The sequence below is a fragment of the Saccostrea echinata genome, unplaced genomic scaffold (genome assembly GCF_033153115.1).
Source record: "Saccostrea echinata isolate AGI-Se365-2 ecotype Australia unplaced genomic scaffold, CSIRO_AGI_Sech_v1 ptg000027l, whole genome shotgun sequence".
Classification (NCBI taxonomy): domain Eukaryota; kingdom Metazoa; phylum Mollusca; class Bivalvia; order Ostreida; family Ostreidae; genus Saccostrea; species Saccostrea echinata.
The window spans coordinates 12,540,088-12,553,256 of NW_026889776.1; the positions used below are offsets into that span (position 1 = coordinate 12,540,088).

At 37.0% G+C, this 13,169-nt stretch overlaps 2 protein-coding genes across 2 annotated transcripts; both read left to right on the forward strand.

Moving 5' to 3' along the window:
• The first annotated feature begins 14 nt into the window (after positions 1 to 14).
• LOC133193258 (uncharacterized) lies at positions 15 to 1,991 on the forward strand. Its single transcript, XM_061329215.1, has 4 exons — positions 15 to 235; positions 955 to 1,069; positions 1,751 to 1,941; positions 1,983 to 1,991. Exons 1-4 carry the CDS (start codon positions 38 to 40, stop codon positions 1,989 to 1,991), a joined length of 513 nt encoding a protein of 170 aa, XP_061185199.1. The 5' UTR covers positions 15 to 37.
• Positions 1,949 to 4,226, forward strand: LOC133193383 (uncharacterized). The gene is made up of 2 exons (XM_061329320.1): positions 1,949 to 2,588; positions 3,787 to 4,226. Exons 1-2 carry the CDS (start codon positions 2,014 to 2,016, stop codon positions 4,004 to 4,006), a joined length of 795 nt encoding a protein of 264 aa, XP_061185304.1. The 5' UTR covers positions 1,949 to 2,013; the 3' UTR covers positions 4,007 to 4,226.
• Positions 4,227 to 13,169: the final 8,943 nt, after the last annotated feature.

Consider the following 13,169-nt stretch of genomic DNA (forward strand, 5'->3'; position numbering starts at 1 on the left):
TATTAACAAAACAGAACAAAGTGAGCACAAGAGACAGATGACTTTACAAGAGAGAACCTTATTTGAGGGATTCTGTCCGCTTCCGTATGACACATCTGGTATCTGGACGACTGAAATCAAGTTTAACATTTCAAATGACGGAGTACGTTTCACAGACACGTATCAAGTTATTATATATCAGTCCCATTGTCAGGAGTACCACAATGAATCCGGAAATGTGTATTTCATCTTAAAGGTAAGTGGTGCTCTCTTTCTAAACGTGTTCGGAGTACATTTTTATGTTTACCAAGTGTTTTGTGATTGACCTGTAACGATATAATGTATATACATAAACATCCTGTGAATCTCTCGAATAACACCTGTCTGTCAAATGAATTTCAAAAATCTGCTTTTACTTTTTCCATATTTCCCTTTAAAAAAATATAGATCTAAGTACTTGAAAATTCATGTATGTCTTGCATGCATGTACGCTTACCGTAAGAGCTTTGAATTCTTTAAAGTTGAACACGACTCTTAAATAAGCATACGCCATATTTGATTTTACTATCTATGATATCAGCACTGGGGCATATCCTTCGCATTCGTAACACCTGCCTGCTTCATTGTCACGTGGAATGGCGACATGTGTTTGCGTTAGTTGTCTTGCATTGCCTTTGCATACATTTTATTGCAGTTACGTGTATTTGGGTTTGTTTGTATACTGCACTTACCTGTGCAACGGTTGTAAGTTTCTTTGGTATCGTTTTTTTTTACCGTGCAAAGTTATTTTCGTTGCTACCGAGTGCTATGTAGAATACGTCTGTCTACACAAACGACAACTGATTACACTAAACAGTGACTAAATGAACGGCTTACATGGGGACCTCAGATAAAAGATATGGCGGACAAATTCATTTTACGAATCGTGTTTAGCTTTTAAGCAGGATAAATCTCATTTTCATATATTATTTACAGGAACATTTCTGTTTCATCGACAGTAAATGCATTAGTTCCATGCAGAATAGTTCCATCAATGAGTGTCTATACTGCAATACAACAAATGATAAATTCAACTGGACAGAAAATGAATGTAAGACTTATTAGCATACTATGTTCTTATTTCCTTTTGATTGATTGACTGTATGTAGTTTAATGTTCCATTTGAGAATTTTCACCCATATGGAAACGTCACCATATACTTGTGAAGGGCTTCGAATTTAGACCTTTACTCGACACTCAGGGCCATTGAGCAGTGAGAGATCTTTATCGTGCCAACGTCTGCCGTGAAACGGGGCCTCGGTTTTTAAGGTCTCATCAGAAAGACCCACAACTTTTAAGTGCCGAGCACCTGGCGAAGGAACAGTTGCTACCTATTTTCATAACGACTTAGGTCAGTTGCGGCCTTCGATCACGGAGCGAGCGCTCTACCGTCTGAGCTATCGTGACGGCATTATTTCCTTTTGATTTGGATCGAGATGAATGTGATTTTCTTCCAAAAATAATTGACAGTAATACAGTTAAGCATGGTAATATGTAAAAAAAATCGGTTGCCCCTTCCCGACCAACTGCATTAAAATGGACCAAATCAATACTTTTTAACTCCACAACACAATTATTTTTTACGTATTCCGGAAAATAGATTTTGAAAATTCAGAACCGATGTTGAAAAAAATACCACCACCAATCTAACGATCTAATTTTTTATCGTAAGTCGGGAGAGGGCAAACATAGTTTTAAAGTTGGCCTAATATAAATATTTTTATCTACGTAGCCTGTGGACAAACAACAACAGAAAGTATGACAACAACAATGATTCATACAGACACAGAATCCACATTGAGGAGCTCAACAGAACAAATAGAAGAGACTACAGCTTCTATTACGACAGCTGCACAGGACAAAACAACATATACCAAAGCAACCTCTCCAATCACAACTACAGAAAACGAACATACATCTATGGTGTCCGATTCTTCTTCTATTGGATCGACAATAACAACAAGTTTTGCTGACACAATAAGTGACTCAGCAGAGATGCCGGAGGATACATCAACCACAACTGCTGACACAACTACAGTGATATCATCAACCGATTCAACATCAACAACAATAGCATCGACGACACTGGAAACAACACCAGCACTCACTACAAACTCGCCAACTACAACAAACAAAGAAACAACAACTGCAAGCTTAACAACAACTCAACCAATCACATCGTCATCAACTACAAAACCGACTTCTACAGGGAAAATGACAACTACAAGTAACACAGAAGCATTGACTTCCTCTCAATCATCAACTTCCGAATCATCAACAACATCGGTAATAAGTACTGACGGCAAAGCAACTGTGAAGGAGGATACATTTTCAACTACAACAATCAGCGAGCCTAAATCAACCCTGAGTACATCAACCTTGAAATCAACAGAAACCTCAACAGAACGTGTCGACACAACTACTTCAACTAATGCAAAAGATACCAAAGGAGAATCGACTCAGTCCAAAGTTAAAAACACCCATTTGATCGTTGGAGTCTCGTCGTCAATTGTTGGAATTATATTAATTATGATAATCATAGGACTGGTAGTCAGAAAATGTAGTAAATCGTAAGTACTCCTCGGTTTAGATTTTAAGGACGGCGACTGGAGTTTTCTTTGTGCAATACATTTTTGGATACCCACTTTCACCAGACGATAGTTTTTTTTTTGTTCTTTGTTTATAGTTTAGAACAATGTCTGTTAAATTGTATGATACGTGAAAATGACAAGATAGGCTAAGACCCCTTTTTGGCCCCCGTTTCGGGGTGTCTTTTAGAGTGATGCAACAGTTTATTAGTTAAAAACCTGTTGTCACCCCTGCCACAAAATGAGTATTGGTTCTAAGTTATGGGATACACAGAGGTCACAGGAAGATTGGAAAATATGTCAATTTCCGAATTTTCTCATTTTTATGCAAATTTTCATCGATTTTACAGCACATTTTGGTTCAGAAAACATAGAGTACAAGATTGCCTATCTATCAAATGTATATATTTCATACAATTGTATCAGATGCATCTTATGTATAAAAATTTCAGAAAGGCAAGCTTGTGCTCTATGTTTCCCGAAGTGAAAAGTATCTCAAATTTCACAGAATTCTATCAGAATTGAGGAAATTCGTGAAAATATCCTACTTTTGCACCCTCTTGTGGCCTCCATGTAAGCCTTGAATCAAAATTAGTGCTGGTTTTAAAACAAGCATCATTTTAAGTTCTTAACTACAAACTATCACAATTTTAACTGTGTTCTGATTTTTACATCAAATAAGAGGCCAGATTCGGTCGTAACCATACCTTGTCCTTTACATTGAAGTCCAAAAACTAGCACTTTTCCATAAAACCTTCTAGTACATGAAACAATATTTTAAGATTGGTCCCTCAAAAATGCTTAGATTTTCCCTAAACTTGGCATGTATACTGAAGTCAATATACGTTACACAGGACATAAGATCAAAGAGCTTTCTGTTGTAGATTTCACATAATAAAACTACATTCGGCTCCCTTTAGAGATTGTACAAAGATTTTTTTTTTTTTTTTAAAGACATCTAGTATACATGATTTTAATAAAATGTATACCGTATATCTTTTCCAAAGTTAGAGATTAATTTCTTCCTTGTACTACTTTTGTCACTTTAAACTGACGTAAACAATTAACAGTTACCATTCAAATAAACATCTTTTACACAGACGATTGTGTCCATTTTTTAATCGGTAAATTCTTGACATAGATAAAATTCAGTCAAAGTTTTGTTTTATGTATTAAACAGGAATAAATGTCCAGAAAACCATCAGGAAGACATTGGACCAATCAGAAACTGGAGAGACCTCGTTTTGGCGGGAAATCAAAATCCAGGTTTTCAGTACAATGCCAATTCGTCCTTATCCTACAATGGAGATTCCTACGTTCCACACACACCTCTACATCATTTCAAATCAAGTGCAGGATCTCGTCATAATGCAAACGCCAGTAAATATCTAAGACACTGAATTTAACAATTCTTTCCTTTCTTTCGTGTACGGAGCTAGTATTTATCCTTTCAAATATACACTTGTAGAATACTCTGCATTCAAACTTGAATATTCTAATGATTATATACAGTGTTTGTTTAATGTTTTGTATAATGTAAGAAATATACTGTGTATTTTATTGTAAATGTCTAGAATAAAAAAAATTACTACTTTTAAAGAAGTCAGGTTTATTGATAAATTTCATGCACTCCCATGATTGTAAACATTTAAACATTTTAACATTCTACAAGTAATGAATATAAAATCGATAAGATTTAACATTGCAACTACCCTAGTTTATGTTAGCAGATTTTTTTTGAAAATGTACGGAATAATTTAGGTAGGTTCCAAAACAAATTTGCGAAACCCATAACTTTGGTCAGTAAAAATTTGGACTGATATTCCTGGTGGAATAGGATTATATTTAAATAGCAACAGCAGAAATTTAAATAAACACCAAGGATTTATAAGTTCATTTCTTACTTGAATTGGTCCTGGAAATATAAGGTACGAATTACCTTGTCACTTCACGAACATGTGGCTCTGTTCGCGCACCTGTTGTTTCGTGTGCAGTCCTTCTTACTGACTGCTGAAAAGGGCAGATGTATTTCTGTTAGAGATATACATTGATTACTTTGTCGGCCTAGCATACATTAAATGTAGTCCGAGGAGAACACGCTCGCTCAAGGAACTATTTGTGAGGTTCTTGTGGGGGACATATTAGGTTTTCAGCTGTTATACGCACTGATAGAAGTGTCCACTCTGGAGGGGGTTGTTGATAGTTTTTTTTAGGGAGAGTTACGCCTGGTCAACCACAGGTTGGACAATCTAAAACAAATGTCCTAGACTTGGCCTGTAACTGACTTTACACTTTTGGGCTCTCAGACAGGGCGTATGCTCCATAGTGAAAGTATGAGAGCCCATTAGTTAGGTGGCATTACAAAAATTAGTAAACCGCGTTCACCTTCAACTCCCAGGAAGCTAAGGTCAGCCAGCCAGTATCGTGCAGTTGCCAGGGGTGTTCATGGATCCCTCATTAACTATCAGGACAACGTCTGCATGTGGAAGAACCATTATGTAACGCACCCGGTTGGGGGGGGGGTCGTTACCTATTCCAAAGGGAAAGGGGGGGGGGGGTAATTTTCGCTAATTACAAATGTCTGGACTTTATGATGGCAATTACATGTTAATGTGAATTTTTCTAGGAAATCTTTAACAGTTGGGCTCGAAAGATAGGAATACATGAACAATAGCTGTAATACGGGAAATGACAAGCAATAACTGGCCAGACGTAACCTAACAATGATCTTTTTAATACATTTTGAAAGCTTGAATGTCACCATTTACAATGCCTATCGTTCCCTTATCATTTAAAACGGTAATTGTTCCCTTACCTTTAAACGTAATGGTCGCCCGCGTTGCGCAGTGGTTAGAACGTTTGCTCTAGAGTCGCGATGTAAGGAGTTCATCTTTACGCCGCGGGTCCGAATCAACTGCGGGACGTGGAGACCGGTCCTAGAAACCAAGGTTCCGGGTCGAAGTAGGTGCTGGCACGAAAAAGACCCCTCACTGCTCTATGGCCCTAAGTGCCGAGTATAGGTCGAAATTGCAGCCCTCCAACGGCAAATGGTGGCGCCTCCAATTCTCGTGATGGACACAACAAACAAATTGTAATGCAACCTGTGATCATTAGCCTCGTGCGTGCACAACGAGCAGGATTGAAGCAAGGAGGTGTCTTCTCTTTTCCGGGCCGTCTGCGAACAAGAGTACGTTTATCCATGCCCAATGCAACCTTACACTCGTCACTAAAGATAACTTTTTTCCCAGAGTTCATTTACAGTCTTCTGTCTATTGAGTTTTGTCAACTATTCTCATTGTACCGTTCACGGTAGCTCAGTCGGTAAAGCACTCGCTCCATGATCGGGAGGTCGTGAGTTCTAATTTCGGCCGCGGCTGACCGAAGTCGTTAAAACAATGGATAGCAACTGTTCCTTTGCCATGCGCTTGGCACTTTGAAGTGAAAGTTGCGCGTCCTTTGGATGAGACCCTAAAAACCGAGGCCCCGTGTCAAGGCAGGCGTTGGCACGGTAAAGATCCTTCACTGCTCAATGGCCCTTAATGCCGAGTAATGGTCAAAATATGAAGCCCTTCACCGGATATGGCGACGTCTCAATGCGAGTGAAAAATTCTCGAATTGGACGTAAAACAGCATACAATTAATCAATATTCTCATTGTTTCTGTACAAGTAATGGAGAAAAAATATCCTGACGGAATTGTCGTTCGAATGGGACATACAAAGGTGAGAAATATGTTGAAGTAATCTTTTTTTTTTTGAAGATTGTGTCAAAACTCGTGGGTCCCAACATTCATGTTTTGGTACTTGAGACCATGGTACATTTAACTTCAACTTTTCTGCGAATGCGCATAATAAGGAGTAAGAAGTAAAGCATTTTTTTCGTTCTCGGGAACAATGTCACCGTTGACACCATTTCTCGCAGCTTTTCAATGATTTGTAGCTTTAAAGACGCTGGATGACGGCACACTCCGTAAATCACATTTACATTTTGGTCAATTGTAATGCTATGTTCTCCTGGGAGAGGTCCTGTATTGCATATTAGATGTGGAGAATTACTACAAGCTTAATGAAATTTCCTTTGCAGTTGTAGCACCCGTTATGACGTTTTCCTGACACACTTACTGCTTCAAACTTTGCCTCTTGTAGGTGGCAAGTCGACACAGAATTCCGAACGAAATGTGTGGTTTTTGAACGCAGTATCTTCTGCGATTTCTGTTCTTTACCGTGCAAGTTTGTTTTATGAACTGTGACTTGACAATTATATTATATTTTGATCCAGTGTCTACACGGAATTCTAGAGGTTTGTCCTGAACATAGTGGAAGAGGTCATTTGTCTGACTTAGGAGTATCTGATTAATCGTCACTGGTAGAAAGAATATCTAACATGGCATCTTCATCCTTATCATTCACTTTCAGAAATAGATAAGCCCTCTTGCTTTAAGATCTGCTCTTAGATCTGATGCAATTCCTACAGACTGATCGCCAATTGTCTGGGTTCTTTAAATAATTGCAAGTGGTACCAGTGGTACCGACTGCTGTACATTTGGAGGGGTTGGCTTTCAGTCCACATCGTGCATAAGTGTTTCGTAAATTTTCGGTCCTCTGTTTTATCTTGTCCTGTTTTCTTGTTTCAGACTTTTTCTGTTTCACTCCAAGTTTGGAACTAGTATTTTCTCGGTTCCTCGGATTAAATTTCAGTTGTGAATGGAACAAGATGCAATCCTTGACCTTGATCAAGTAGTCGTTCTTGTACTTTATGTCCCACTCCTGCAATAATTGCAGCAATTAAAATGCCGATATATATGATTTTTCACCTGATAAAAATTAAAAAAAACGAAAGAAAATCTAAACTGAACAAAGGAGAAAGACACAAAAATACTCCTAACAGTTATTTGAGGGAAGGGGGGAGCACCAGCCCAGCATCTAAATGAAAATATTCACCCAAAGACTATTTACTCAAAAAAAAGTTGAGGGTGCCTTCTTCTCTTCCCGCGTCCTAGGGTTCGGAATTAGTAATTATACATTTAACTGTTTGGCAACAATTTTTATCATGGTCCCATCCACGCATCTAACAAAAGTTGAGAATGTTGCGATAGTATTAAATTAAACAACAAACAAACAAACAAAAACGACGAAAATAATGTAAAAAAAAATTGCTCCTAGGTAAAGATCATAGAAAAGTTAGAGATGATGATGATGAACCACAGTTGTTTGTATATGTCATGTGGATATATATAAATTCTACATGGGAAGTGTAGGTATATAAGAAAACCAACATATCTATTATGAAATCGGGTTCAGTTTTGCATTTTTACGACTTTGGTGAAGGTCAAATGGAAACAACAAGTTGTGCAGATGCTTCTGTGTGCATTTTTAACCTTCAATTTTGTGGAATGCACATTTAATGCAAATGATTCACGTACCTCATTCAGGCAGACCTGTGTGCATAGAAGGTCTGACACCCGGCCCACCGCTCTCTCTCTGCCGTATACTCTTCAACACAGACAAAGTGCCTCCAAGTGTACAAAACGACAATATGTACCGTCACATCCCCTTGCAAAATACCGGAGAGCAACCAATGCTTGGTTCAAGGGTGCAAGGGGGTTGTTCCGCTGGCTTTGATAAAGCAGTTGTTCTTAGAATAAGACCAACGATAAACATTTTTTCCACCTCAGCCTCATAAAGGGCTTCCATTGGATTGGAACGATCGTTCAGTCTACCGATAACTCTTCTTAAGATCTTGACAGCGACGTCGGCGCTGCAAAATCGTCTGGCAACAAATTTGATGAGTGATTCCACGTGAGATTTTATTTTAGGTGACTATTCACTTAGATTTCCTGCGAAGTGATCATTTGCACATTACGTAACCTACGATTCAATTAAATTCAATTTATTCCTACATTATGTAAAACAACAAGAAAATACAACAATATCATACAATATCATCAAAATACATGATGCGATAGTGTACAGTTTACATATCTGTAAGGATAACTCTCTTATTAATTATGTTCTATATAGATGAATTTATTAAGGTTATTGATTGTGGATACCTTTTTACATATAAATAAATTTTAAAGCTTAAAATCACTTATTTATGCCATTGGAAAATAAAATTTTCTAAAATCATTTTTAAGCTGGTCATGACATAATAATGTTATTCGTCTCCAATATCATTATTACATAAACTACGTAGTTTTTGAGTGGCGCAGTGGTTAGAGCGTCTGCTCTAGAGTCGCGGAGTAAGGAGTTGATCCTTACTTTGCGGGTTCGAATCCCACTGTGGGACGTGGAGACCGGTCCTTCGGATGAGACCGTATAAACCGAAGTTCCGTGTCGCAGTAGGTGCTGGCACGATAAAGATCCCTCACTGCCGAGTATAGGACAAAATTTGCAGCTCTCCACCGGCAAGTGGTGGCGTCTCCATATGGGTGAAAAATTCTCGAGAAGGACGTTAAACAACATACAAACAAAAAAACATAATCTTTGATGTGATGTTATGTTCCTCCATCGGCTTGTCTCGATTGGTAATTAATGATTACTAGGTCCAAATCTTGCTATGTAACTATAGTATTCATTGACACATTGGTGTTTAAATAGTTTCTAGATGTAAATTACTATTAGTGAGCAAATTATAATTTTTTTTTACTAGATGCATCAAAATTTTAATTCAATTTTTGTAGAAATTGACCAATCAGTGTTTGTTTATTAAATACAACAACTATATTTTGAGTCATCCAGACATTATTTAAACCACATTATGTAAAATATTCACAATTAACAATAAATACATTTAACACTACAATAAACAGTTTTTACATTTATGAGCTGTACATGTATACAAAATTATATAAAATGACACAATTTTGTCTCTTTACATTTCAACAGTTTCACCCAGAATTTTATCATTCTCATTTTAATATTTACACTCAAGGCCATCATTAAAAATACCTTTGTTTCCCCTAACCCGACCCAAAAATCTCAAGTTGGGTAGGTAGGTAGGCAAATAAATTTGGACAGCAGCTTTGAAAATACTTTCTTAAAATTAAATGGAATGAAACCCTTATAAATAAGTAAGTACAAAAGAAAGCCATTTGTAAACAGCTAGAATACCATACAAATGCCGTTAAGACTAACATTTAAGGTATATTAATTCACAACTATTATTTAATGGAAATATCTCATACCAGAGTAAATTTGTTGAAATTGAACACATCTGTTTAAAAGATTCTCGGGTATGCAAAGAGTTTTTTTTTTCATACATACTATCAACTTCCAGTGCTGACACATGCAATGTACTTTTTCAAGGGCTTCGAACTGTGCAGTGGTTCTAGAGCATTGCGTTTAAGAGTCTAGGAGTGAGGAGCTATTTTCTAAGTTGCAGGTTCAAAACCCAATGCGGGACGTTGTGACCGGTTCTTCGAAAGAGACCATAAAAACTTAGGTCCAGTGTCGCAGTAGATACTAGCACAAAAAAGATCCCTCACTGCTCAATGGCCTAAAATGCCGCATACAAGTCTAAATTTGGAGCCCTTCACCAGACAAATGTTTAAATAAATGTTTTTGTCCCAATAATTATCAAATGAATTTAAATCAAAGAAACAACCAATCTTGAATTTAAGGGCCTTATTAAAGAAAAATACACGGACATCTCAGGAAGCTTGTTTCATAATTTCAAATCTATTTGGAAAAAGTATGTTGACTATATTTAATTGAGTTAACCCATATCTAAAAATGATAAAATGTCATACACAATGTCAAAGTCATGAAGTTTAACCCATGAATAAAAGGCATGAAGAAAGGACGTTTGAATTCTATTCATTAGGATGAGATATGCAGACTTATTTAAAATCTTATGGTCCCATATACATGTATTAAACATAGAAATATTGATGAACTGTTTATAAGATCAAAACTCAAATTAAATAAAATGTGAAATTGATTGGTTTGTTCACAAGAAGGGCCCCTTGTCTGCTTATGAGGGATATCATGAGGAGGGCCTAGGGGCCTAATCATGCTCTTTACGTACTTAATTTTAAGACAGATGGTAAACACAACCGAAACACGCTTAATAGGTCATTGTATATTGTATTTTATTTACAAAGTATTTCAAGAGTGTAGGATTCTTATATGCTAAAGGCATAAGGTTGATACGTTGTCTTTCTTTTAAAACATGAACTAATCCCTCCGTGACCGAGACATGTTGTGGGCGCCATTTTGTTTCCAACAAACGCTTGAAAATCACAGAACAAAATCAGTCTTTCTGATAAAAACTGATTTTGATGGAATTCTATTTTATAAAAGTTGATAAAAAAAAATATTGGAATAACCTTATGAGAAAAATTTTCCAGTCGGCGCGTTTTAATTGGGTCGGTCGCGTTAGGTGAAACAAAGGTATTTTTTATTTTGGCCCAATGGATATCTACCAAGCACATCATAAACCATATAATTTTGGAGTAGATGACTTAAGATGAAGTACAAGTTTACAAATTTGCGTTGAACTTTCTCAAAAATGTTCACATTTTCAAATCCCCATATCTCGCAACCTATTCCCTTTAGAGAAGTGGACAGGCTTTCGCCTACATCCACGTCTCTTCGCAAGCCTTCATGTTTTGATTCTGGAAAACGTGTAAATTTCGAACCGGTGACGGCCTACACGTCAACTGACATTTCGTTTAAAATACGTCTGAATGTACGTATAAGAGACGTTTTCTATTAACAATTTTAACATAAAAATACATAATTGTCACAAGAAAACTGACATTTAGGTATTGTTAGTCCATTTTCACAAGTTCTCCATCCCGGATTTAAATTATGTGCAAGTAACTCTTGAAGGATTAAAAAATCCTCTGATTCGGACAAAACTGGAAACTATTTTTACAAAATAATAATGAAAAAAAAGAAGTCGTCTACTTAATTTAAATTAACGAGACAGTATTTCCTTAAGTTTCGTTCAAATTCTTTTGATCTTTGTTTTAAATCTTTTCTTTCAAAGGTACATTGATTGATTGATTGTATGTTGTTTTACGTCCCATTCGAGAATTTTTCACACATATAGAGACGTCACCATATACCGGTGAAGGGCTTCAAAGTTTGACCTTTACCCGGCACTCACGGCCATTGCGCAGTGAGGGATCTTTATCGTGCCAACGCCTGTCGTGACACGGGGCATCGGTTTTTAAGGTCTCATCCGAAGGACCCGCAACTTTCACTTCAAAGTGCCGAGCACATGGCGAAGGAACAGTTGCTACCCATTTTTTATTGACTTAGGTCAGTCGCGGCCGAGATTCGAACTCGCGACCTTCCGATCACTGAGCGAGTGGTCTACCGACTGAGCTACCGTGAACGGTGGGAAAGGTAAAGTTAATATGTTTAAGAATAAAAGAAAAGATTTTAGCATTGACAGAGAGGAAATAATGAAGTATTTTTTAAGCTCAAATTTACATTTTAATTGTATTAAAATAGTTAAAATAAGTACATTGTATAAGTTATAATATTGATCTTGATTGATATGCTAAATCAACAGTGAAGTGTCAAAAACTGCTTTTTAAACATCAAAATACGTCGTCGCCAATTTTTCCAAATTATCCGACTTGAAATTTTCAATTTTTTCTAATAAGCTGTGGTAGATAAACATTAATTTAAATCCGTGATGGAGAACTTGTGAAAATGGATTAACGATATGTAAAGGATGGTTTTCTTGTGACAGTTGTGTGTATTTATGTTGAAACTGATATAATGTCTGTGAAGTGTAGGCCGTCACCGGTTCGAAAATTTACACGTTTTCCAGAATCAAAACATGAAGGCTTGCGAAGAGAAGTGGACGTAGGCGAAAGCCTGTCCACTTCTCTAAAGAGAATACTCGCAACCATAAAGAAAGATAGGGATAACCATTTTATCAAACATAATAAACGTCAATATGAACGTCATAATGGGTAAATGGCGTAATATTTAATTGAAGGGGAAAAATACTGTGTAAAGTACTTCAGACTGAAAAAAAACGAACAAATTCCCTGTTCATTTCGTATCGTGTGACCACCCTACCAATCAACTTCATTTGACTAACCTGAGCAATGTACGTCGAATAAAAATTATCTTTAGGAAGGGGTATTGACTTTGTTCGATGGAGATAATTTAAGAGCTCTAACAGTATATTTGAAATAAAAATTGATTTTAAAAAAAAATCTACAGGACAGGCAAAGCTTTAAGAATTCATCCACACTTTCGAAATAAAATTTCAGCACACTTTAAGAAAATATGAATCCCGTTGTACTTCGCTTTTTGCACCTGGTTCTTTGAAAGGACTTGCTTTGATTTTACATAACATGACTTCGGCTGCGTTCGATTGATTGGTTTTATGTTGTTTTACGTCCCATTCGAGAATTTAACCTCACCATATATCGGTTAAGGGCTTCAAATTTAGACCTTTACTCGGCACTCGCGGCAATTGAGCAGTGGGGGATCTGTATCGTGCCAACGCCTGCCGTGACACGGGGTATCGGTTTTTAAAGTCTCATCCGAAGGACCCGCAACTTTCACTTCAAAGTGCCGAGCGCTCGGCGAAG

What these genes read in the sequence shown, in the direction of transcription:
- LOC133193258 (XM_061329215.1), top strand. Translation starts at nt 38, where the DNA reads ATGACTTTACAAGAGAGAACCTTATTTGAGGGATTCTGTCCGCTTCCG. An exon ending in ATGTGTATTTCATCTTAAAG is followed by an intron (nt 236 to 954) that starts GTAAGTGGTGCT and finishes TATTATTTACAG; the next exon opens with GAACATTTCTGTTTCATCGA. An exon ending in CAACTGGACAGAAAATGAAT is followed by an intron (nt 1,070 to 1,750) that starts GTAAGACTTATT and finishes TTATCTACGTAG; the next exon opens with CCTGTGGACAAACAACAACA.
- LOC133193383 (XM_061329320.1), top strand. Translation starts at nt 2,014, where the DNA reads ATGCCGGAGGATACATCAACCACAACTGCTGACACAACTACAGTGATA. An exon ending in GTCAGAAAATGTAGTAAATC is followed by an intron (nt 2,589 to 3,786) that starts GTAAGTACTCCT and finishes TGTATTAAACAG; the next exon opens with GAATAAATGTCCAGAAAACC.